The sequence below is a fragment of the Salvelinus sp. IW2-2015 genome, linkage group LG15, assembly GCF_002910315.2.
Source record: "Salvelinus sp. IW2-2015 linkage group LG15, ASM291031v2, whole genome shotgun sequence".
Taxonomy (NCBI): Eukaryota; Metazoa; Chordata; class Actinopteri; order Salmoniformes; family Salmonidae; genus Salvelinus; species Salvelinus sp. IW2-2015.
In genome coordinates, this window is record NC_036855.1 from 25,831,495 (window position 1) to 25,858,599 (window position 27,105).

General features: G+C 42.5%; 1 protein-coding gene across 1 annotated transcript; it reads right to left on the reverse strand.

Moving 5' to 3' along the window:
• Positions 1-372: 372 nt before the first annotated feature.
• On the reverse strand, positions 373-25,182 carry LOC111975032 (pleckstrin homology domain-containing family A member 2-like). The gene is made up of 12 exons (XM_024003180.3): positions 24,976-25,182; positions 22,845-23,009; positions 19,326-19,382; positions 19,172-19,220; positions 10,421-10,518; positions 3,275-3,403; positions 3,073-3,174; positions 2,922-2,990; positions 2,550-2,620; positions 2,395-2,458; positions 2,026-2,103; positions 373-1,838 (listed from the first exon to the last, which is right to left on the reverse strand). The coding sequence occupies exons 2-12, from the start codon at positions 22,983-22,985 to the stop codon at positions 1,383-1,385; spliced, it is 1,314 nt and encodes a 437-aa protein (XP_023858948.1). The 5' UTR covers positions 22,986-23,009; positions 24,976-25,182; the 3' UTR covers positions 373-1,382.
• Positions 25,183-27,105: the final 1,923 nt, after the last annotated feature.

The window sequence follows — 27,105 nt, forward strand, 5'->3', positions numbered from 1 at the left end:
TTTTAAAAGTATATTCAAATACTTATTTCAAATACCTGGGTTAAATGTATGGGAGTGTATGAGTATTTTCAAATACTTTTCCAAGTGTATGTCCATATACATTCCAATATTCAACTACTTGTTTTTTTCAAATAAAGGTATCTGATACATGTTTCAAATGTATTGAACATTACAATACATTAAATAGTATTGAACCGATGTCTGACACACACACACACAACACACACACACACACACACACACACCACACACACACACACACACACACAACACACACACACACACACCACACACACACACACACACACACACACACACACACACACACACACACACAACACACACACACAGCACACACACAAAGCAGATATTGATGTTTGTGATTTACAACAGGAGTCTATGTATAAAGAATCAGAAACATGACAGGTTAAGTTTAAAGAGAAGGGAAAAGCACACCTGGACCTGGGTCGGTGAGGTGCAGGCAGGCAAAACACAACATGTGACGTGACACATTACCATAGTAGATCATTTGCATTTGAGCAAGAGAATCCCGTTTGTGGAAGAACATGCAGAAATACGCTAAAAGCATATATACAAAATGTGCTGCTGATGTAGCGATTTGACGCAATTGGATGCAGTCTAACAAGGGAACAGGACTGTCTACCGACAGGCAGAGCCACGGACACTAACATGTTCCATGACCAGGTTATTGATTGAATGGGACCCTTGGGTTCGGTCCCAATTGGCAGTGGCACCATATTCATTATATAGTGTACTACTTTTGACCAGGACCCATAGTGGGTGCCAATTGGGACATAACCTTGGTTAATACAAGCAAAAGACCAGCTGACTTATACTAGTGGAGGGTGTTCGGTAGACAGACCAGGCTCCACCACAGCATCCACCTTCCTTCATCTCAGTACCTGGGTGGACTACATTCAAGTTTAAAGAGGAAATCGTACAATAAAATATAACATATCCTTCACATTCCACCAGACACTCTAATACTGATAACCCCTCCCAGTCTGCCCAACACTGCTCTCTCTGAGTCACCCTCTATACAAAAAGCCCACAGCCACTACTGACACACCCCTCAGTGAGAGAACGCATCAAGGAACCACAGTTTACATCACTACCCTCCCCCACCAGGGCTACTTCAGCAAACAGACCCACAGCAGACGTAGCTTCAGCAGCAGGCCTGTGAAACTCTTAGAGCAGAGGAGAAGGGGGTGGGGGAGGGAGGTTCAGTCTTTCAACGGTAGAAAGCACTCAAACAAGTGTCATTGTTTGTCTACACATTGGTTCTAGATGGTGGTTCTATATATTGTTGGATGCAGAGTTTTGTTGATTCTAGAAGTGGTTGATTTTAGACGTGGTTGGTTCTAGACGTCGGTGGTGCGGATGCCATCATCGTCCAGGCTGAAAGGGAAGCTGCGGTCTTTGGGGGGCTGAGGCTGAGAGCGGTGTCTCCTCCGGCTGCTGGAGGGGTCTGGAGCTATGGGGCCAGGGCAGGCTGGGACCCCCACACCACTGGCTAGGGCTGGAGCTGGGACCCCCTGTGGGATGAGAGTGGGTGTGGAGGGGGAGGATGAAGATGAGGAGGTGGAGGAAGAGGTGGAGCGAGAGGAAAGACTGGAGGGCAGATTGCTAAAGGGACTGTCCTTGTCCAGTGTGCCCAGAGCGGGAGCCTCTCTTTGGGGTACAGGGGTCCAGGGCTGCCACCCCGGGGCCACGGAACACGACTTCACTAGTGGGGGTCTCCTGTCATCTCCCTGGCGACCACGGTGGGAGGTGTTACCATGGCGATACAGAGAGGAGGCAAACGTAAATGCAGAACCCTGAGAGAGAGAGAGAGAGAGATTCCATTTTTCCAATTCCCCCACTGAATCACGCTTGCATTTGGGCATGCCATAAGGACCACTAATAGTACTGGTCTGAATTGCTAGTCGGTTCGTCGGGTCATGTGGGGCAAATTCTGAGGAGTTGTGATATGAGGCTTTCGTATGTATCTAAATCTACCTTTACCTTGGCAGAGCCTCTGAAGTCCTGTATCTTCAACTCAATGTCTCTGATCCAGCCCTGCATGTCCTCTGGAGTGTCTGTCTGCAACAAAACCAGCACATGCTTACACATCACGCTTAAACAACTCAGTAAGCACACACACACCTCTCTGTGATCTGAGGCCCCTGCCCCTAGTCAGCTGTTCTCCCATGGGGGGACAAGGGATGTTATTGTTCTTACGGTTAAGTGTTGGGAAAGTTCTCCTCCAATTCACAAAAAACATCCTGTCCATTTCTCCAAAAACAGAAGTAAGGCCACACATGAGCAACAGAGCATCAAGCCAGAGAGGAGTCAACACAGATGGAAGCCCAACTGACAACCCCCCCCCCCTACCTGGACGTAGAAGACCCTGGAGCTGGTGATGATCTCAAACAGGTTATCTCTCATCAGCAGGTCCCTGACAGAGAGGAGTGGGTAAGACATTGAGCTTCTGTGTTTGTGTGTGTTTGGGTCTGGTGTCGAGAGAAAGAGAGGTGTGTGACTCTCACCCAGATTTCACCAGACACTCATGGACCTTCTGAATGTCTCTCAGAGGAACAGCTCTCAGAGGCTCCTTATCCTGAAATACATATCAAATGCAGGTTACACGCACGCGCACACGTGCATCAGAAAAACACCACTTTACTCTATTCCACTGACATATCTGTCACACAGAAAACTAAACACACAAAAGCAGAACCAAAGACTTAAACGTGGAGGACACATGTTTTTTCCTACAATGTATTGGCTTGGTTTGTATTTCCTATCCCAAATCCATTTGAGGACATCTGTAATTACACCCCACTGAGGTCTAAACAGCAACAGCGTTACTACCCAGAGCCACACACAGAGGAGAGAAGAGGGACAGGATATGACCTCACCATTTCACACTTGTAGTAACTGACAGCGTTGTGGTCCAGTGTGAAGAAACGTCTCTTCCAGCTTTTCCTCTGAAACACACAACAGATTAGTTCAAAAGTGTGTGTGTGTGTACGAGCTTGTGTGTGTGTGTGTGTGTGTGTGTGTACTCACCACGTTACCCTGTTTGACACAATAGCCACACCTCAGTACACCTGGTCTACTGCCTACAGAGGAGACCCTCCTGTCCCCTACCTCCATTTCCTCCCCCTCATTCTGCAACACACACACAATCATCATCATCATCATCACGTCATCATTACCGCCATCTTCATTGTCATCATGGCAATAGTGTATTTGGTCTAGACCATAGTACCTGGTAGATGGGTGTGTGCACCACCACTCCCCCGATGATCTCAGTCTTGTAGGCCAGCCTCTTACCCCCTGCCTCACCGGTTACTGTAGAAACCTCTGATCTGTGCTGGAGAGGCCCTGCTTTAGGGACCTACAGAAAACAACAGTTTGAGCAATAAGTCAAACATACAGCTAGCAGTTGGCATTTAGCCAACAACACATTACCATTCAGGTTTACTTATTGATATCCTATGAAACTATAAATGCATTATAACATATTTATGGAGTGATAAACAGGAAATGTGAGATAAACAAGGCCCATAAGGCATACAGGGTTTCTTCAACGGGAATACAGGGCAGTTAAAGAGGAAGTGGAAGAGCGAGAGTTGTGTGAGGGCAGGTGACAATAGAGAAGAAACAGAGCAGCACCACACTTCAACCTCACAGAGCCACAGACAGTGGTGACCTTTCTGACACAGGTTCCAATAATCTCTCCTTCCTCCCGAAYTGTGACACTTCCCTTCATGGATTGGAAAGAAAATGACTGCTACAGTACCTTACGAAAGTATTCGCACCCATTGACTTTTTCCACATTTTGTTGTGTTACAGCCTGAATATAAATTTGATTAAATTGAAATTTTGTGTCACTGGCCTACACATAATATCCCATAATGTCAAAGTGGAATGATGTTTTCAGACATTTTTACAAATTCGTTTTAAAAAATTGAGTCAATAAATATTCAAACCCTTTGTTATGGCAAGCCTAAATAAGATCAGGAGTAAAAATTTGCTTAACAAGTCACATAAGAAGTTGCATGGACTCACTGTGTGAAATAATAATGTTTAACATTATTTTTTAATGACTACCTCACCCACCACATACAATTATCATCTGTAAGGTCCCTCAGTCGAGCAGTGAATTTCAAACACAGATTCAACCACAAAGACCAGGTAGGTTTTCCAATGCCTCACAAAGAAGGGCACCTATTTGTAGGTGGATTAAAAAAAGCAGGCATTGAATATCCCTTTGATCATGGTTAAGTTATTAATTCGACTTTGGATGGTGTATCAATATACCCAGTCACTACAAAGATGCAGGAGTCCTTCCTAACTCAGTTGCCGGAGAGGAAAGAAGCCGRTCAGGGATTTCACCATGAGGCCAACGGTGATTTCACAGAGTAAAATGGCTGTGATAGAAGAAAACTGAGGATGGATCAACAACAGTGTAGTTACTCCACAATACTAATCTAAATGACAGAGTGAAAAAAAGCAAGCCTGTACAGAACAAAAATATTCTAAAACATGCATTCTGTTTGCAATAATGCACTAAAGTAAAAAAGAAAATACATTGACTTTATGTCCTGAATACAAAACGTTACGATTGAGGAAAATTCAACACAACACATCACTGAGTACCACACTATAGATTTAAAAGCATGGTGGTGGCTACATCATGTTATGAGTATGCTTGTCATCAGCAAGGACTCTGGAGTTTTTTGGGATAAAAAMAAACGGAATAGAGCTAAGCACAGGCAAAATCCGAGAGGAAAACCTGGTGTTCAGTCTGCTTTCCAAAAAACACCGGGAGACAAATTCACCTGTCAGCAGCACAATAACCTAAAACAAGGCCAAATATACTGTTTACATATCTGGCATTGCTCATCTCATGTGTATATACTGTTTTCTATACTATTCTACGGTATCTCGTTGACTTAATAATGCTTACATACTGTATCTTGCATTACTCATCTCATATGTACAGTGGGGAGAACAAGAATTTGATACACTGCCGATTTTGCAGGTTTTCCTACTTACAAAGCACGTAGAGGTCTGTAATTTTTATCATAGGTATACTTCAACTGTGAGGGATGGAATCTAAAATCCAGAAAATCACATTGTATGATTTTTAAGTAATTAATTTGCATTTTATTGCATGACATAAGTATTTGATCACCTACCAACCAGTAAGAATTCCGGCTCTCACAGACCTGTTAGTTTTTCTTTAAGAAGCCCTCCTGTTCTCCACTCATTACCTGTATTACCTGCACCTGTTTGAACTCGTTACCTGTATAAAAGACACCTGTCCACACATTCAATCAAACAGACTCCAACCTCTCCACAATGGCCAAGACCAGAGAGCTGTGTAAGGACATCAGGGATAGAATTGTAGACCTGCACAAGGCTGGGATGGGCTACAGGACAATAGGCAAGCAGCTTGGTGAGAAGGCAACAACTGTTGGCACAATTATTAGAAAATGGAAGAAGTTCAAATGACGCGTCAATTCACCCTCAGTCTGGGGCTCCATGCAAGATCTCACCTCGTGGGGCATCAATGATCATGAGGAAGGTGAGGGATCAGCCCAGATCTACACGGCAGGACTGGTCAATGACCTGAAGAGAGCTGGGACCACAGTCTCAAGAAAACATTAGTAACACACTACGCCGTCATGGATTAAAATCCTGCAGCGCACGCAAGGTCCCCCTGCTCAAGCCAGCGCATGTCCAGGCCCGTCTGAAGTTTGCCAATGACCATCTGGATGATCCAGAGGAGGAATGGAGAAGGTCATGGGTCTGATGAGACAAAAATAGAGCTTTTGGTCTAAAACTCCACTCGCCGTGTTTGGAGGAAGAAGAAGGATGAGTACAACCCCAAGAACACCATCCCAACTGTGAAGCATGGAGGTGGAAACATCAATCTTTGGGGATGCTTTTCTGCAAAGGGGACAGGACGACTGCACCGTATTGAGGGGAGGATGGATGGGGCCATGTATCGCGAGATCTTCCCTCAGTAAGAGCATTGAAGATGGGTCGTGGCTGGGTCTTCCAGCATGACAACGACCCAAAACACACATCCAGGGCAACTAAGGAGTGGCTCCGTAAGAAGCATCTCAAGGTCCTGGAGTGGCCTAGCCAGTCTCCAGACCTGAACCCAATAGAAAATCTTTGGAGGGAGCTGAAAGTCCGTATTGCCCAGCGACAGCCCCGAAACCTGAAGGATCTGGAGAAGGTCTGTATGGAGGAGTGAGCCAAAATCCCCGCTGCAGTGTATGCAAACCTGGTCAAGAACTACAGGAAACGTATGATCTCTGTAATTGCAAACAAAGGTTTCTGTACCAAATATTAAGTTCTGCTTTTCTGATGTATCAAATACTTATGTCATGCAATAAAATGCAAATGAATTACTTAAAAATCATACAATGTGATTTTCTGGATTTTTGTTTTAGATACCATCTCTCACAGTTGAAGTATACCTATGATAAAAATTACAGACCTCTACGTGCTTTGTAAGTAGGAAAACCTGCAAAATCGGCAGTGTATCAAATACTTCTTCTCCCCACTGTATATACTGTTGTTTCTATACTATTCTACTGTATCTTAGTCCGTTCCGCTGACGTCGCTTGTCCATATGTATAGAGTCTTAATTAATTTCTACTTAGATTTGTTGGGAACTGGGTATATGTTGTGTAATTTGTTAGATATTACTTGTTAGATATTACTGCACTGTCGGAGCTAGAAGCACAAGCATTTCAATACCCCTGCAATAACATCTGCTAATCACGTGTATGTGATATACACCGGAGTAGCTTACCAAGACGACATGAATGTTCCTGAGTGGCCTAGTTATAGTTTTTAATTAAAATCAGCTCGAAAATCTATGGCAGGATTTGAAAATGGCTGTCTAGCAATGATAAACAACCAACTTGACAGAGCTTGAAGATTCTAACATGTATTGACTCAGGGGTGTGAATATTTAAGTAAATGAGATATTTCCGAATTTAATTTTCAATACATTTGCAAACATTTCTAAAAACATGTTTTCACTTTGTCATTATGGGGTATTGTGTGTAGATARGTGAGAAAAAAAACTAAATTCAGGCTGTAACACAGCAAAATGTGGAATAAGTCAAGGGGTATGAATACTTTCTCAAGGCACTGTATATGGAAACTCCCTCTAGGCCTACACCAATCCAATGTTTTCAAATTTATGTGGAGTGGTGAACGAGTGCACACTTCAGGAGAAAAAAGACAGATAAAATAAAGATTATTGGGACATAACCACTAACTGCTGCTCTCAGCCTTCTGTAGAAGTGTGGAGGGAGGAGTTACAGGCCTTCAGCATTAAACTCTCTGGTCAAGAAGTGTGTGTGTGTTTCAGATCTTTACTGCAGCTCCACAGCACAAACAGCAGATGTGTGTGGTCCTGGTAGAGCATGGCACTTGCAACCAGAGGCCTTCACGGGTCCAAAAAGTTGGACCCGTTCCGAAATGGACCTGAGGCATTCCCATCCGGAACAGATATGTATGAATTCACTTTTTTAATATAGAGACCCGTTCCAAATGGACACAAGGACAACTAGACCAGTTCCGTATAGACCTGGTCAGATCCAGACCCGGTCTGATCCGAGTGAGGGAAGCAGCAGAAAAGTATATTTTTAAGGTAATTTATTAACCGGAGCTGATAAAGCGTGGGGGGGAGGTGACGCTCTAGCAGGGGCCGTGCTGTGTGTGTGAGTGTGTGACACGGGAACAGGGAGGGAGAGACCGCAACCAAACAAGCCGACTCGCACTATAGTAGACTAATAGCTGCCATACTGTAGCTAGGTTATTTATCATCCAATATGATCACGTAGTACCAGTCTTGACTGCATCAAACCAGGAGAACCTGGTTAACTAACCATCTAGGCTAATTGAAGCTGCATGCGCTTTCTCATCTTACAGTTACAAACAACAACTCCATTCAGAATATAAAGTAGCAGCCTACCTGTTGGCTCTTGGTTGTTGTAGCTCATCCTTCTCCTTTAACTTTCCTTCATTTTAATTCCATCTTCCATTGATTAGATATGTCCTAACTTTTGCCACACACGGAGGCTCTGACTGTTGCCTATTGCCGCTTTGATGACTTATGATTGGCCAACAACAAGCTTCACGCGCCACTCTTGTGAAAAGTAAAGAGCAGCAGCATAAATTATACGATTTCTCTCTCGCTCTACTGCAGCAGTCGCGTTCTGATCTGTATGGGTCCTTCTGGACAAGTCAGTTGAAACTACACATACCTGAGACCCGTGAAAATCAAATCAGATCCGGCCCAGACACGTGACATTATTTAGAATTCTGGATCCGGACTTGCTCACGTCCCGGATCGGGTCTCGGGTATTCAGGTACAAGTGGCTCCGTGAAGACCTCTACTTGCAACGCCAAGATAGGGTTTGATTCCCAGGACCACATGTACATAAAATGTATGCACACATGAATGTAAGTCACTTTGGATAAAAGCATCTGCTAAATGGTATATACAGTATTATATTATAAACAGTGTATGTGTGGAAAGCCCCCCCCACAGGCTGAATATAGGATTCAACACACACTGTGCTGGAATGTGCTCTGTGAAACCTCAAAACACAAATCATGCTGTTCTGTTTCACCATTTCCTCATATTCTAGATGAGAGATTGTGAGAGTATGTGCGCGTGCCCAACCAAAAGCATAATTAGCGGTGTGTGTGTGGGGTGGGGGGGGTAGGGAGGGGGGGGGGTCCAATCGTAAAATGAGGAAAGGAGTAGCACTGTGTTGTGTCAAGACACAGAAACCAAGTAGCTGCCTGGCGTTTTATGGTGGGAATTTATTTCCCCTATCAATCAAATTTGTACTTTTGTAATTCACCTCAGTTGAGAACAAGTTCTCATTTACAACTGCGACCTGGCCAAGATAATGCAAAGCAGTGCGACAAAAACAACACAGTTACACATGGGATAAACAAATGTACAGTCAATAACACAATAGAAAAATCTATATACAGTGTGTGCAAATGTAGTAAGATTAGGGAGGTAAGGCAATAAATAGGCCATAGTGGCGAAATAATAAAACATTGGAGTGATAGATGTGCAGATGATGATGTGCAAGTAGAGATACTGGGGTGCAAAAGAGCAAAAATAAATAACAATATGGGGAGTAGTTGGGGCTATTTACAGATGGGCTGTGTACAGGTGCAGTGATCGGTAAGCTGCTCTGACAGCTGATGCTTATAAGTTAGAGAGGAGATATAAGTCTCCAGCTTCAGTGATTTTTGCAATTCGTTCCAGTCATTGCAGCAGAGAAACTGGAAGGAAAAGCGCCAAAGAAGGAGTTGGCTTTGGGGATGACCAGTGAAATATACCTGCTGAGCATGTGCAATGGGTGAGTGTTGCTATGGTGACTAGATCTGAGATAAGGTGGGGCTTTACCTAGCAAAGACTTATAGATGACCTGGAGCCAGTGGGTTTGGCACGAATATGAAGCGAGGACCTGGCATACAGGGCGCAGTGGTGGTATATATGGGGTTTTGTGACAAAACGGATGGCACTGTGATAGACTGCATCCAATTTGCTGAGTATGTGTGGAGGCTATTTTTTAAATGACATCGCCAAAGTCAAGGATCGGTAGGATAGTCAGTTTTACGATGGTATTTTAGCAGCATGATGAAGGAGGCTTGTTTGCGAAATGGACACCGATTCTAGATGTAATTTGGATTGCAGATGCTTAATGTGAGTCTGGAAGGAAGTGTTTACAGTCTAACCAGACCCTAGGTATTTGTAGTTGTCCACATATTCTAAGTCAGAACCGTCCAGAGTATGATGCGAGTCGGGCGGGTGGGTGCGAGCACGATCGGTTGAAGAGCATGCATTTGATTTTACTAGCATTTAAGAGCAGTTGGAGGCCACGGAAGGAGTGTTGTATGGCATTGAAGCTCGTCTGGAGGTAAGTTAACACAGTGCTCAAAGGGCCAGAAGTATACAGAATGGTGTCATCTGCGTAGAGGTGGATCAGAGAATCACCAGCAGCAAGAGCGACATCATTGATATATACAGAGAAAAGAGTCGGCCCGAGAATTGAACCCTGTGGCATCCCCATAGAGACTGCCAGAGGTCCGGACAACAGTCCCTCCGATTTGACACACTGAATATCTGAGAAGTAGTTGGTGAACCAGGCGAGGCAGTTATTTGAGAAACCAAGGCTGTTAATTAATTTTTATAAGGGCAAATTTACCTGTCTCTCATATGGGGTGGGGGGCGGGGGGTCATGACCGCAAGTTACACACCTGGTTATACGTGTAATGATTAGATGAATCATATGTTATGTTAATGTTACCATATGTTAATGGTAACGTTAGCTACAGGAGTTGGGGTACTCACAGTGATCTTGGTAGCTTTGTTCAGAGCGAGGACCCAGTCTTTCAGGTCAGCAGCATCGTTGGCATGGAGGAAATAACGCCGAGACACGGCATTGATCACTGCAGACATAGTGATATACATAGTGATATACAMAAATACAGAGGTTATAATAGCACTGATCACTGCAAGGAGGACAGAACAGGTATGGGTTGTTCCACCTCAAAAAGCACCAGAAAGAGGGTTGACACCCACCATCTTAGATTGTTCTTCGCAACCGATACGATTAGCATTTTCTGAAACATTATTTTGTTGAAATATCATTTAATCCATGAGAAATTAAGCTAACTGATTGCACCCAAATTGGCCATTTTAATGTATAGGATTCTGATAATATTCAATTAATATAGTACCCAACATCCGATTCGGACCAAACGTCTTCCTACCAATTAGTAAGACATGAGGAATTGTATATATATATATATATATACAGTATATATATATATATTTTTAAAGCCACCCACGGAAGCCTCACACTCCATGCCAATCCCACCCCAACAACCAGTATACAGTATCAGTTCTCTATTTTTGACAAGTAGTATGAAGCTGTGGCTTGCTTCTCCATACCATGTAATGTATTCCCTGTGAATATGGTCATGTTTCTTTTCCCCTGTTCAAAGAAATTTGTCATTGAAGTAGCTTGCATTATTTACCATAAAGTAGTGTCAATGGTTTATAGAGAGGGTCTTCTAAGTGGGAGCGGACCAATGGGTGGGATAACAATTACATTTTAGTAAAACAATGACAACACTAGCTATTCTCTTGTGGAATTTGAAAGGCCTTAATAGTTCTATCAAACAGTCCAACTATCTTGATAGTCTAAAACCACATTGATAGAGCAATGCTCCGAGGAACACACATGAAATTGAATTGAACAAATTCATAATTATTAACAAAAATTCAGTTGATGATTCTCTGATTTTATGGGACAAAGGTTTTATTAAAAACAATGCAACTACATTTGCATCTGGGCTGAATAAATCACATTTTAAAAAAGATATCAGAATTGGAAAAGTTGTTAACAAAGTTAGAGCGTTCTCAACAAATACTTTTTTCAGTGCAACTACTCTCTCCAACGTCAAGACAGAACTAAATCTATTGATAAGAGAGAGAGCAGAATATTCCATCCCTCGAGATAAACTTAAGCATTAGTTTCATGGTAATCGACACAGTTGTCTTCTGGCTAACAAGCTTCGCAGTAATTAGCGGATATTGTAACCATTGAAACTGAATCAGGTGAATTACTATCAGAACCCAAATTATATCAACTAAAGTGTAACGATGTGCGCTGAGAGTCGGGAAGCAAGTTCAGGGAGTGAGTGTTTTAATAAATAAACACGACATAATACAAAATTAGAAACACGAACAACGCATAGACATGACACAGGAACAGAAACTATAATGCCTGGGGAAGGAACCAAAGGGAGTGACATATATAGGGAAGGTAAATCAGGGAAGTGATGGACTCCAGGTGAGTCTGAAGATGCGCAGGTGCGCGTAACGATGGTAACAGGTGTGCACCATAACGAGCAGCCTGGTGACCTAGAGGCCGGAGGGAGCACACATGACATAAAGATTCCCCCGTTTCTATAAAGAATTGTACCCCTCTGATTGTAAATCCACTCCAAGCCAGACGGAGTCCTTTTTAAAGATGTAAGAACTCTTCTTCTCTCAACTGAGGAAGCCAGCTTGATGGGAGACCAAATCTCTCTCCATGAACTTAAAAAGTACATTGGATAACATGAATAAAGACAAATGACCTGGTTGGGACAGCATTCCTTCTGAGGTCTATTTAATATTTTGGAACCAATTAAGTCAACTATTACTCGAAATGACTAACACAGCCAATCACAAAGGGTCATTTGGAAGGGACGTAAATAAAAGATTTGGCATGGGTTGGCGCCCCCCTTGGGTTGTGCCGTGGCGGAGATCTTTGTGGGCTATACTCTGCCTTGTCTCGGGATGGTCAGTTGGTGGTTGGAGATATCTCTCTAGTGGTGTGGGGGCTGTGCTTTGGCAAAGTGGGTGGGGTTAAATCCTGCCTGTTTGGCCCTGTCCGGGGGTATCGTCGGATGGGGCCACAGTGTCTCCCGACCCCTCCTGTCTCAGCCTCCAGTATTTATGCTGCAGTAGTTTGTGTGTCAGGGGGCTAGTGTCAGTCTGTTATATCTGGAGTATTTCTCCTGTCTTATCCGGTGTCCTGTGTGAATTTAAGTATGCTCCCTCTAATTCTCTCTCTCTCTTCTCTCCTTCTCGGAGGACCTGAGCCCTAGGACCATGCCTCAGGACTACCTGGCCTGATGACTATAAAAATAAGGCACTAATTTTGGTTTTATTCAATAAAAGGTAAAGATGCCACACAGTGCTCTCACCATCTTTGATAAAACACAGATATACAGCTATTTTCAAACATTCTGTCATTCCATCTCAAAACTTACTTAACCAAAATGGTACATCCAGACCAAAGCGAGTTTGTTAAATTATTATCCTCAGATAACCTTTGTCGTCTATTACATATCTTACATCAGGAACTCTTTTTTAGTTTTTAMAATTTTATTGTTGGACATAAAAGACAAAAAAAAAACTGAAAATCAGCGCCAACTGATATTAATTTTGGAAATCTGTTCCAAAGTATTTCCACATATAATAGAGAGATATACACTGTGTATACAAAACGTTACACACATCTGCTCCTTCCATGATATAGACTGACCAGGTGAAAGCTATGATCCCTTGTTGATGTCACTTGTTAAATCCACTTCAAATCAGTGTAGATGAAGGGGTTGAGACAGGTTAAAGAAGGATTTTTAAACCTTGAGACAATTGAGACATGGATTGTGTATGTGTGCCATTCAGAGGGTGAATGGGAAAGACAAAATATTTAAGTGCCTCTGAACACGGTATAGTAGTTTGTGTCAAGAACTGCAACAATGCTGTTTTTTCACATTCAAAAGTTTCCCGTGTGTATCGAGAATGGTCCACCACCCAAAGGACATTCAGCCAACTTGACAACTGTGGGAAGCATTGGAGTCCACATGGGCCAGCATCCCTGTGGAACACTTGACACCTTGTAGAGTCCATGACCCGACCAATTGAGGCTGTTCTGAGGGCAAAAGGGAAGAAGGGGCGGGGGGTGTAACTCAATATTAGGAAGATGTTCTTAATGTTTTGTATACTCAGTGTACGTGATCGCTGTTTTCTGCATAGAAAAGTATTGGGTGGGCCGCCTGATTGTTTTTTCGGGATGTCTATGTCCCCAAAAATGATTTGTTGGAAATCATTTTCAGGTTGGAAAAACATTTTCAGTGTAAACGACTAAAACCAGATATAAAGTATGTAGAAAAGGGACCTATATATTTTTTAATAAGATCGTGTTTGAGAACTAACAATCAACAAAATAAAAGCTAGATAGTCAAGAGAGAATCTAAAAAAATATATATTGATGCATTCAGGAGTATTTGTGCCATGGCATGGGCCCCCCATTGATTTTGCTATAATGTCACTTATATAGCATAAATGTGTAGAATTGCAGAAAATGTGCTTTATAACTGCTAATTTCTCTCTCAGCCTCATAGCAGAATGTGTAGAATTGCAGGAAATTAGCTTTAAAATTGCAACATTTTATCTATGCCACCTGGCAAAATGTGCAGAATTGCAAGAAATTAGCTTTAAAACAGCAAAATGTTGTCACTGCGGCCAACACAAGGGATTTTTAAATTTTCAGTTGGCGACAGCACCATTGGRCATGCCGATGGCCACACCACCACCACGCCCACCACCGAAGCCCTATTTTGATCCAGAAAAAAACCTGCAAATGTAAACAAGGGTTGAAATTCTGCTTCTTGCAGTCAATTGCAATTTGTAATTATGTTTCAGCCCCCTGACCATCCACTTAAGAAAATTGTCCCGATGCTGAATCTAGTTGATGATCCCCGTCTTACATGCTTCATCAGAAACCAAAGCTGCTTGTGCAGTTCTCTCACTCTCTCGACACAAAAAAACTTTTGATAGACTAAAATGGTCATATCGTTGGTCGGTTTTGGAACATATGGGACTTGGCACCAATTTCATTAATATGACTAAAATACTGAAAATGGCTTACCAAGAAAAACTTCCAAAACGACTAATTTGAGGTAAAAAGAAGTTGGKGCACTCAACAAAAATAGACAGAGATGGATTATATTGAGCAATAAGAAATCAATTGTACAGGATGCAAACAGGTGTCTTGACGTTTTGACGTCAAGCTGACGTCTTCCTCAGAGTGACCTGACCATTGCACATAGCTTCTATTTATAGCCTAGTAGCCAATTGAGACACAACAATGTAAAAAAAAAAGAAAAAAAGAAATCAAGGTAAATGGTAAATTATAGCATAACATAATAAGATAGATATTGTGTCTCGTTAATCAATAAGCCATGTCAAAATATACATAAGTGATATTTGGGTGTCTGGGAATCCAGAGACACAGAGACCAAAATAATCAAGCCAAGTTTTTCTTAGTAAGCCATTCATGATTTTTGTCATTGTTGTTGAGCACCCCTGTTCCTTTGTTTGCTGAAGCGCGAAGGCCCACCTTAACACATGATTAAAATACTATATYCCAATCCCTCAGCCATAGTAATAACAGGCAATACCTGCTCTGCTCCGTTCAGAATAACCAGAAGTAGCAGGCAAGGTGATCCCATCTCACCTCTGCTATTTTCATTGTCTATAGATGGGTTAGCTGATATCGTCACAAAAACGGTGTGCGCGGTTCCAGTGTTGTTGTGTGTCTGGATGGCCAGATTGCTAGCAAGAATGACAAGAAACTGTCATGTGGGGAATCGTAAGTGGCTCATTTCATCTTGTTCTTGATACCATGTCTTGTTTTGAGGTGTTTTGACTGATTTCATGTCATTGCTAATATGGCAAAACATGTTCTTGCTAGCTAACCAACAACTGTAATGATGTATTTGAGATACAACAAGTGCTCATTGTGCAAATGCATTTATTTATTCAATAAACATTGGAGATGAAATATCGCTTACATGGGTCCTATATGGCTCAGTTGATAGAGGATGGCGCTTGCAACACAAGGGTTGTGGGTTCAATTCCCATGGGGGACCAGTAAGAAAAAAGACTCACTACTGTAAGTCGCTCTGGATAAGATACATATACAGTTGAAGTCGGAAGTTTACATACACTTAGGTTGGAGTCATTAAAACTCATCACAAATTTCTTGTTAACAAACTATAGTTTTGGCAAGTCGGTTAGGACATCTACTTTGTGCATGACACAAGTAATTTTTCCAACAAATATTTACAGATTATTTCACTGTATCACAATTCGAGTGGGTCAGAATTTAACATACACTAAGTTGACTGTGCCTTTAAACAGCTTGGAAAATTCCAGAAAATGATGACATAGCCTATCAGAAGCTTCTAAAGCCAATTGACATAATTTGAGTCAATTGGAGGTGTACCTGTGGATGTATTTCAAGGCCTACCTTCAAACTCAGTGCCTCTTTGCTTGACATCATGGTAAAATCAAAAGAAATCAGCCAAGACCTCAGAAAAAAGATTTGTAGACCTCCACAAGTCTGGTTATCCTTGGGAGCAATTTCGGCAAACGCCTGAAGGTAACCAAACTTCAATTGTAGCAAAACACATAGTAACGCAAGTATAAACACATGGGGACCTTTCTCTCGCTCAGGAAAGGAGAACGTGTTCTGTCTCCTCTCTAGATGAAAGTTGACTATCCTTGGTGCGAAAAAGTGCAAATTCCAATTCCCAGAACAACCAGGCAAACGGCACCCTTGTGAAAGATGATGGGGAAACGGTACAAAAGTATCTACACGGCTCAAAAAAATAAAGGGAACACTTACTATAACACATCAATGCTGAACTCACAAGTCTAACATCCCCCTTCTCTGTGTGAAATCTAACTACTGTCTGCACTTAAGGAATGCATAACACTGACTTGACAATAAATGTCATATGCCCTTTTGGTGCAAAGGAATAGACAACAGGTGGGAAATATAGGCAATTGCAAGAACACCCCAATAAAGAGTGGTTCTGCAGGTGGTGACCACAGACCACTTCTCAGTTCCTATGCTTCCTGGCTGATGTTTTGGTCACTTTTGAATGCTGGCGGTGCTTTCACTCTAGTGGTAGCATGAGACGGAGTCTACAACCCACACAAGTGGCTCAGGTAGTGCAGCTCATCCAGGATGGCACATCAATGCGAGCTGTGGCAAGAAGGTTTGCTGTGTCTGTCAGCGTAGTGTCCAGAGCATGGAGGCGCTACACGAGGACAGGCAGAGGCAGTACATCAGGAGACGTGGAGGAGGCCGTAGGAGGGCAACAACCCAGCAGCAGGACCGCTACCTCCGCCTTGGTGCAAGGAGGAGCAGGAGGAGCACTGCCAGAGCCCTGCAAAAATGACCTCCAGCAGGCCACAAATGTGCATGCGTCTGCTCAAACGGTCAGAAACAGACTCCATGAGGGTGGTATAAGGGCCCGACGTCCACAGGTGGGGGTTGTGCTTACAGCCCAACACCGTGCAGGCCGTTTGGCATTTGCCAGAGGACACCAAATTGGCAAATTCGCCACTGGCGCCCTGTGCTCTTCACAGATGAAAGCAGGTTCACACTGAGCACATGTGACAGACGTGACAGAGTCTGGAGACGCCGTGGAGAACGTTCTGCTGCCTACAACATCCTCCAGCAATGACCGGTTTGGCGGTGGGTCAGTCATGGTGTGGGGTGGCATTTCTTCGGGGGGCCGCACAGCCCTCCATGTGCTCGCCAGTGGCAGCCTGACTGCCATTAGGTACCGAGATGAGATCCTCAGACCACTTGTGAGACCATATGCTGGGTGGGGCCCTGGGTTCCTCCTAATGCAGACAATGCTAGACCTCATGTGGCTGGAGTGTGTCAGCAGTTCCTGCAAGAGGAGGCATTGATGCTATAGACCGCCCGTTCCCCAGACCTGAATCCAATTGAGCACATCTGGGACATCATGTCTCGCTCCATCCACCAACGCCACGTTGCACCACAGACTGTCCAGGAGTTGGCGGATGCTTTAGTCCAGGTCTGGGAGGAGATCCCTCAGGAGACCATCCGCGCACCTCATCAGGAGCATGCCCAGGCGTTGTAGGGAGGTCATACAGGCACGGGGAGGCCACACACACTACCGAGCCTCATTTTGACTTGTTTTAAGGACATTACATCAAAGTTGGATCAGCCTGTAGTGTGGTTTTCCACTTTAATTTTGAGTGTGACTCCAAATCCAGACCTCCATGGGTTGATGAATTTGATTTACATTGATCATTTTTGTGTGATTTTGTTTCAGCACATTCAACTATGTAAAGAAAAGTAATTTTAATAAGAATATTTCATTCATTCAGATCTAGGATGTGTTTATTTTAGTGTTCCTTTATTTTTTTGAGCAGTGTATATCCACAGAAACAAGTCCGATATCGACATAACCTGAAAGGCTTCTCAGCAAGGAAGAAGCCACTGCGTCCAAAACAGCCATAAAAAAATCCAGACTACGGTTTGCAACTGCACATGGGGACAAAGATCGTACTTTTTGGAGAATTATCCTCTGGTCTGATGAAACAAAAATAGAACTGTTTGGCCATAATGACCATTATTATGTTTGGAGGAAAAATGGGAGGCTTGCAAGCCGAAGAACACCATCCCAACTGTGAAGCACGGGGGTGGCAGCATCATGTTTGGGGGTGCTTTGCTGCAGGAGGGACTGGTGCACTTCACAAAATAGATGGACTCATGAGGAGGAAAAATTATGAGATGTTGCTTCAATATATCCACAAGACATCAGTCAGGAAGTTAAAGCTTGGTCGCAAATGGGTCTTCCAAACGGACAATGACCCCAAGCATACTTCCAAAGTTGTGGCAAAATAGATTAAGGACAACAAAGTCAAGGTATTGGAGTGGCCATCACAAAGCCCTGACATAAATCCCATTGAAAATTTGGAAGCTTGTGGAAGGCTACCCAAAACATTTGACCCAAGTTAAACAATTTAAAGGCAATGCTACCAAATACTAATTGAGTGCATGTAAACTTCTGACCCACTGAGAATGTGATGAAATAAATAAAAGCTGAAATAAATAATTCTCTACTATTATTCTGACATTTCACATTATTAAAATAAAGTGGTGATCCTAACGGACCTAAGACAGGGAATTTTTACTAGGAATAAATGTCTGGAATTGTGAAAAACTGAGTTTAAATGTATTTGGCTAAGGTGTATGTAATCTTCCAACTTCAACTGTATATTGTCAACAATCGAAACGAACTCTGTCTGTTTTGCCCCATAGTTGCACACACATCGGTTTTGTTGCTAAACAACCAACCTGTCTATGGAGCCACTGGCCCAGGCAGTTCGGCAATCAAAATAAATTACACCAATCTCTCTCAATTCTACGGAAAACATCATATCATTATACGCTGACAATATCTTACTTTATCTAGACAATGTATCTCAATCTCTCCCAAACACTTTGAAGAATGCTGATGTTTCAAACTACAGAAACAATTTCAGAACAATCTGAGATGGTGGGTGTCATGGCTTGTTGAAAATGACATGGAACGATTCATATGTCACACAACTGAACCCATTTTACTGTACGTGTTTCACCAGGGCCATGAGAAGACCTTACAKTCTCATACTCAAGCAAACAAAAGCACTCAAACAAACACTTTGACTCACCAAAGCAGAACTCAGTCTTGGACTTCTGTTTCCCCGTGGCCTCGCTCACCTAACCCCCGAACAGAGGAGCAGATGAGATGAGAGAGAAGATGAGAGTCTGGAATCAGTCAAAAACATTGCCCTTACTAAGAAGTCTGTTTAAGGGTGTTGTTACCTTGGAGATGTATGTCAGCTGCAGAATCCCAACTGCGTTCGCTCCACTAGGCAGGTTCTAGAGGCAGACATACAGTGTAATAAACACAGTAACACAACAAGTAGGGTGGGGCGGCAACCAGATTTTCATACCGTCAAACTGTTTCTGTACCATACCAGGGTATACAGTATTACCGAATGTGCACACAAGGGCTGCTATAAATAATAAAATAAAAATATATACCTGTGTATATACTTTTTTTGAGGGGACGCAGAACAATTTAGGCAACAGGGATCTTGATCCAGGAGGGGATTGAATGTCTCTGATGTAACCAAGAAGCTTGACCTTGACCTTCATATCTAGCCACTTAGCTAGCAAGTTACCAAAGCAAATGCATAGCTGTAGCCCTGAGCTGGATATATATATTTATTATAGTTATACATAACTTAGTTAGTTATAAGCAGTTATAAGCAGTTATAATAAGCCACCCTTTGCCTTGATGACAGCTTTGCACACTATTGGCATTCTGCTTTTCCTTCACTTTGCAGTCCAACTCATCCCAAACCATCTCAATTGGGTTGCGGCCAGGTGATTGTGGAGGCCAGGTTATCTGATACAGCACTCCATCACTCTCTGCATTGGTCAAATAGCCCTTACACAGCCTGGAGGTGTGTTTTGGGTAATTTTCCTGTTGAAAAACAAATGATAGTCCCACTAAGCGTAAACCAGATGGGATGGCGTATTGCTGCAAAATGCTCTGTTAGCCATGCTGGTTAAGTGTGCCTTGAATTTTTATTAAATCATCAAAAGTGTCACTAGCAAAGCACCCCCACACCCCCTCCTCCAAGCCACAAATTCGGAAATTATCCGTTCACCTATTCTGCGTCTCACAAAGAGGCGGCGGTTGGAACCAAAAATCTAAAATTTGGACTCCAGACCAAAGGGCAGATTTCCACCAGTCTAATCTCCATTTCTCGTGTTTCTTGGCCCAAGCAAGTCTCTTATTATTATTAGTGTCCTGTAGTAGTGGTTTCTTTGCAGCAATTCAACCATGAAGGCCTGATTCACACAGTCTCCTCTGAACTGTTGATGTTGAGATGTGTCTGTTATTTGAACTCCGAAGCATTTATTTGGGATGCATTTTCTGAGGTTGGTAACTCTAATGAACTTATCCTCTGCAGCAGAGGGAACTCTGGGTCTTCCTTTTATGTGGCGGTCCTCATGAGAGCCAGTTTCATCATAGCGCTTGATGGTTTTTGCGACTGCACTTGAAGTTCTTGAAATTTTCCGGATTGACTGACCTTCATGTCTTAAAGTGAAGGAAAAGCAGCCAACAAGTGCTCAGCACATGTGGGAACTCCTTCAAGACTGTTGGAAAAGCATTCCAGGTGAAGCTGATTGAGAAAATGCCAAGAGTGTGCAAAGCTGTCATCAAGGCAAAGGGTGGCTACTTTGAAGAATCTCAAATATATTTTGATTAGTTTAACACTTTTTTGATTACTACATGATTCCATATGTGTTATTTCAAATATTTGGTGTCTTCAATACTATTCTACAATGTAGAAAACAGTAAAACTAAGGAAAACCCTTGAATGAGTAGGTGTCCAAACTTTTGAAATGGTACAGTATATCACACACACGGAACGTTTTCAGACCCCTTGACATTGTTACGCTACAGCCTTATTTTAAAATTGGTTAAATAGTTGTCCCCCCCTCATCGATCTACACACAATACCCATAATGACAAAGCAAATAGAGGTTTAGAAATGTTTGCAAATTTATTGAATTTTTTTAATGGAAAAATCACATTTACATAAGTATTCAGACCCTATACTCAGTACTTTGTTGAAGCACCTTTGGCAGCGATTACAGCCTCGAGTCTTCTTGGGCATGACGCTACAGACTTGGCACACCTGTATTTGGGGAGTTTCTCCCATTCTTCTCTGCAGATGCTCTCAAACTCTGTCAGGTTGGATGGGGAGCGTCGCTGCAAAGCTTTTTTCAGGTCTCTCCAGAGATGTTTGACTGGGTTCAAGTCCGGGCTCTGGCTGGGCCACTCAAGGACATTCAGAGACTTGTCCTGAAGCCACTCTTGCGTTGTCTTGGCTATGTGCTTAGGGTTGTTGTCCTGTTGGAAGGTGAACCTTTGCCCCATTCTGAGGTCCTGAGCGCTCTGGAGCAGGTTTTCATCAAGGATCTCTCTGTACTTTGCTCCGTTCATCTTTCCCTCGATCATGACTAGTCCCTGCCGCTGAAAAACCTCCCAACAGCATGATGCTGCCGCCACCATGCTTCACCATAGAGATGGTGCCAGGTTTCTTCCAGACGCGACAGTTGGCATTCAGGCCAAAGAGTTTAATCTTGTATTCATCAGACCATAGAACCTTGTATCCCATTGTCTGAGAGTCCTTTATGTGCCTTTTGGCAAACTCCAAGCGGGCTGTCATGTGCCTTTTACTGAGGAGTGGCTTCCGTCTGGCGACTCTACCATAAAGGCCTGATTGGTGTAGTGCTGCAGAGATGGTTTCCCTTCTGGAAGTTTCTCCCATCCCCACAGAGAAACTCTGGAGCTCTGTCAGAGTGACCTTCGGGTTCTTGGTCACCTCCCTGACCAAGGCCCTTCTCCCCTGATTGCTCAGTATGGCCGGGCGGACAGCTCTAGGAAGGGTGATGGAGGAGGCAACTGTGTTCTTGGTGACCTTCAATGCTGCAGACAATTTTTGGTACCCTTCCCCAGATCTGCCGACACAATCCTGTCTCTGAGCTCTACGGACAATTCCTTCGACCTCATGGCTTTGTTTTTGTTCGGACATGCACTGTCAACTGTGAGACCTTATATAGACAGGTGTTTGCCTTTCCAAATCATGTCCAATCAATTGAATTTACCACAGGTGTACTCCAAACAAGTTGTAGAAACAGCTGCTCAAGGCTGATCAATGAAAACAGGATGCACCCAAGCTCAATTTCAAGTCTCATAGCAAAGGGTGTGAATACTTATATAAATAAGGTATTTCTGTTTTTAATTTATTTGCAAACATTTCTAAAAACCTGTTTTCGCTTTGTCATTACAGGGTATTGTGTGTAGATTGATGAGGGAAAAAAATGTAATTTAATACATTTTAGAATAAGTCTGTAATGTAACAAAATGTGGAAAAAGTCAAGGGGTCTGAATACTTTCTGAATGCACCGTATATATTTATTTATTTAAAACAGTATTGAAAATCATACCATCGGTATTTCGAAATATACCATTTATACCGTATACCGGGGTATCGCCCAAGCCTAACAACAAGCACTTATGCATTGAAAATCATACCATCGGTATTTCGAAATATACCATTTATACCGTATACCGGGGTATCGCCCAAGCCTAACAACAAGCACTTATGCAGGCAGAGATAAAAACCTTCAACTCCCAGTCTCACTTCCTCTACCCTGCTAGCGGCGGAACACACACACTATTTGAACACACTCTGCCTCAGACACATCAGAGGTCATGTGTGTTTGTACAGGTACTATAATGACTGTGTGTGTGTGTACCTGGGGGTTGTCCATGTACCACTGCAGTGTGTTGCCCTGTGTGTCCAGTATGAAGTAGCGTCTCTGGAAGCGACTGCTGCCCTCCTTCTCCTCAATGTCCAGGAAGCCACACACACGGTTCTGCCTGTCCACGTATGGCATACTGCTGCCTGCTACCACATATCACTGAGAGATGGAGAGCGGGAGGAGTCTATTTGTAAGGCATTTTGAAATAAATCTTGCACAGTAATGACACAGGCTTCCAATTCTTCAGAAAACCCAAATCCTCTTTTAGAGCAACAGTAACAGTTGGCAGTGAATTTGCCCGAAAGAGAGGAAGAGAGCGAGCAGTCATGTCACACACACACACACAGCAGTTTTTCATGTGACGTTATTGAGGCCGCCTAGCTAAGCATAAGGCCTCAGGCTGTGCTGCTAACCAGAGGATTCACCACAGCTGTAAATTATAGACTACTAAACAGATCTGCATACAGGCACATTTCATCTGGTCAGATAGATAGGGGGGGGGGGGGGGGCAGAGAAAGAGAGGAAGGGAGAGATAGAGATGAGAAAAAGGGGGGAGAGCGAGAGAGTGGGGGGGGGGCAGGTCAGAGAGTGACAAGGGAATGAACATTAGAGGACAACCTAACCTAACTCTTGTCAGAGAGACTGACTGACATGCTGAGGACATGACATCATCCTGACTGATGCCTGTCTGTACAGTAGATGAACCTACCTGGTCACATACGCATGCTAACACAACTTCTCCTCTGGAACAGCAATATGAAGAACATTTCGTGTTCATGGTGTTGTTTAAGGAAAGAAAGAAATTAACACACACACACACACACACACAGCCAGTGCTTTGACATCAGAAAAAGCATCTGTTTCGGGCATTTAGCATAGCAGGAGTGACCAAGTCTGAAATTATATATTGGCATCTATGGCAAACTTTAAGTAGTTCTCAATCTTTACAAGACATGGGACATTTGATGCATTTAAACTTAGCATTACATTATTATTGGGATAAAAGGGATTCGTGTTTGACCATGCTGTCTATGTAGGCCTTATTCGCAGGGCTGGCAAAGTTATCCTATAATTGTTTAACCGACACTTAATGACAATAACCCTGAACAACAACAACAACAACAAAAATGGTCTTAATACATGTATTTTTAGGAGAAGGGGAGGTTCAACTTTATATTCTAGTAGATATAGTTTACCCAATAGCAGTTTTAAATTTTTACATGAATTTGATAAAGTTGGTAGTCATTTTACGAGCAGAACGGCATGGTCGGGAGGAGAAGCTTCATTTCCAAAAGTTCAATGCGGTCAAAARCAGTTGAGACAGGGGTGTCACCAAGCTGTGATATTCATTAGGCAAGTAGTAGGTCATTTTCCAAAGATGCATCACAAGCTCAAAACAATTAAGACAACAGTGTCCTTTTGCATGACAATTAATTGTTACCCCAAATTCCATAATKGTCACAACCCTACTGATTAGTGTGAATCATAAAGTTTTGTTTATTAATGCACAGCTATTATTCCCCAAACAGAATGAGGAGCAGATACAGAGATAGAGGCTACATATGAATACTATAGGACGGTAATTCCACGGTGCATTCCAACAGTGCAGATGTAATGTTAACAGAATGACAGCACAAAACATAATTCTGTTTCCAAACTTTGCATCTGCACTGTTCTTCAAGTAAATGTGTTTTTGTAAAATTTTATGTGGAAAATTTTAAAAGAAATTGTCATTGTGCATAGAGTTGTATGGTTTGTTTAGCTTTGCAATCATTGTTTTTTATTTGACAAGTGAAAAATCTGAGTATTAGTGTCACTATTACCGTGTATCTGATCCAGGAGAATCAGATCCACGTGGAACCCATCCTGTATCATAGATATGCCTACATTATTATTTGATCAGGTGCTCTGTGGGCTATGTTCTGTAGGCGAGATACTCTGTCAGTTATTTCACTAGTTGTCGACTTGTATGGAGAATAACTATTCCGCCCAATAAAGCATGATTTAGCATCATGTTGAGATGGCATGAAAGTTGCTGAAACGATCTGCCAACCACAACTCTAGGTATGTCTGCCACACCTAGGCTACTCCGCCCAACACACACATACAGACACACAAAACTTACCCGTTTTACTGTTCGGTGTGCGTGCGTCCCAAGTGTCGCAAKGAGTAAAACACGTCTCGTTTAAATCTGTTTTTACTCTTAGTTGACATTTGTCTACTATCTGAAATGTATGCGGCACCCGAACACCGCTGTCAACTGAGACTTCTTTCCTGGTAGGGCTCGCGATTAGAATGAACCAATCCCGGAAATGATCTAGTCTCTTGTCGTTTTTTGCTGTAGCTACAGTATGAGGAACTGCGTTGACATGAACTCTTGAATTTGTCTGGCTGAAGCAAGGAGTTTGAGTAGCCAGACTCTTGACTGGCGCTGCCGCTGATCTCTCTGTTGTTGACTTTAGGTTTTAACTGTTTTCTTGGCTGTCATTGTGCCGGGTCATCAAACATTAATAGCCGTGGTGTAAAGTACCTAAGTAAAAATACTATCAAGTACTATTTAAGTGTTTTTGGGGGGTATCTGTACTTTACTTTACTATTTATATTTGTTACTACTTTTACTTCACTACATTCCTAAAGAAAATAATACACTTTTAACTCCATACATTTCCCCTGACACCCAAAAATACTCGTTACATTTTGAATGCTTAGCAGGACAGGAAAAGGGTCCAATTCACACTCTTATCAAGGCGCCATCCCTACTGCCTCTGATCTGGCGGCCTCACTAAACACATGCTTCGTTTGTAAATTATGTCTGAGTGTTGGAGTGTGCCCCCTGGCTTTCTGTAAATTAAAAAAACAATAATATGGCGCCATCTGGTTTGCTTAATATAAGGAATTTGAAATGATTTGTACTTTTACTTTTGGTACTTAGTATATTTTAGCAATTACATTTACTTTTGATACTTAAGTATATTTAAATCCAAATACTTTTAGACTTTTACTCAAGTAGTATTTTACTGGGTGACTTTCACTTTTACTTGAGTCATTTTCTATTAAGGTATCTTTACTTTTACTCAAGTATGACAACTGGGTACTTTTTACACAACTGATTAATAATAGGTGTACCATTCACTTCATAATACACAGGTATGCTTCCTATACATCTGATATACAGTCAAATAGATTGTGTACTGACCTATACTTTATTTAGATAACCTATAGGCTATTACCAGTACTTGACTTGGACTGAAATAGGTGCAGGTACTCATGTTGGGTGCCGGTACTATTTGTATTTAGGTGCAGGAGCTCCACAATGCTTTTGAGCTAATATTCAATAAGAGGAAAAGGAGTTCAAGCAGTAGAAAATTTGAGGTGCTGTAGCTGGTACCCAGCTCCGGTGAGCTCCTGCTCAAGTCAAGCACAGCTATTACATACAGTTGAAGTCGGAAGTTTACATACACTTAGGTTGGAGTGATTAAAACTCGTTTTTCAACCACTCTACACATTTCTTGTTAACAAACTATAGTTTTGGCAAGTCGGTTAGGACATCTACTTTGTGCATGACTGTCACGCCCTMACCTTAGAGATCCTTTTTATGTCTCTATTTTGGTTTGGTCAGGGCGTGAGTTGGGGTGGGTATTCTATGTTCTATGTTTTGTAGTTCTATGTTTTGGCCGGGTAGGGTTCTCAATCAGGGACAGCTGTCTATCGTTGTCTCTGATTGAGAACCATACTTAGGCTGCCCTTTTTCCCACCTGTGTTTGTGGGAAGTTGACTTTGTTTAGGGCACATAGCCTTTAGGAAGTTGACTTTTTTAGGCACATAGCCTTTAGCTCACGGTTTGTTTTTGTAGTGTTTGTTGTTTGTTTGGCGTCATTTTTATTAATAAAAAGGAAAATGTACGCTCACCACGATGCACCTTGGTCTCTTCTTTTAACGTCCGTGACAATGACAACAATTGTTTTTCAGACAGATTATTTCACTGTATCACAATTCCAGTGGGTCAGAATTTTACATACACTAAGTTGACTGCCTTTAAAAAGATTGGAAAATCCCAGAAAATGATGACATGCCTTTACAAGTTTCTGATAGGCTAATTGACATAATTTTAGTCAATTGGAGGTGTACCTGTGGATGTATTTCAAGGCCTACCTTCAAACTCAGTGCCTCTTTGCTTGACATCATGGAAAATGAAAGAAATCAGCCAAGACCTCAGAAAAAGAATTGTAGACCTCCACAAGTCTGTTCATCCTTG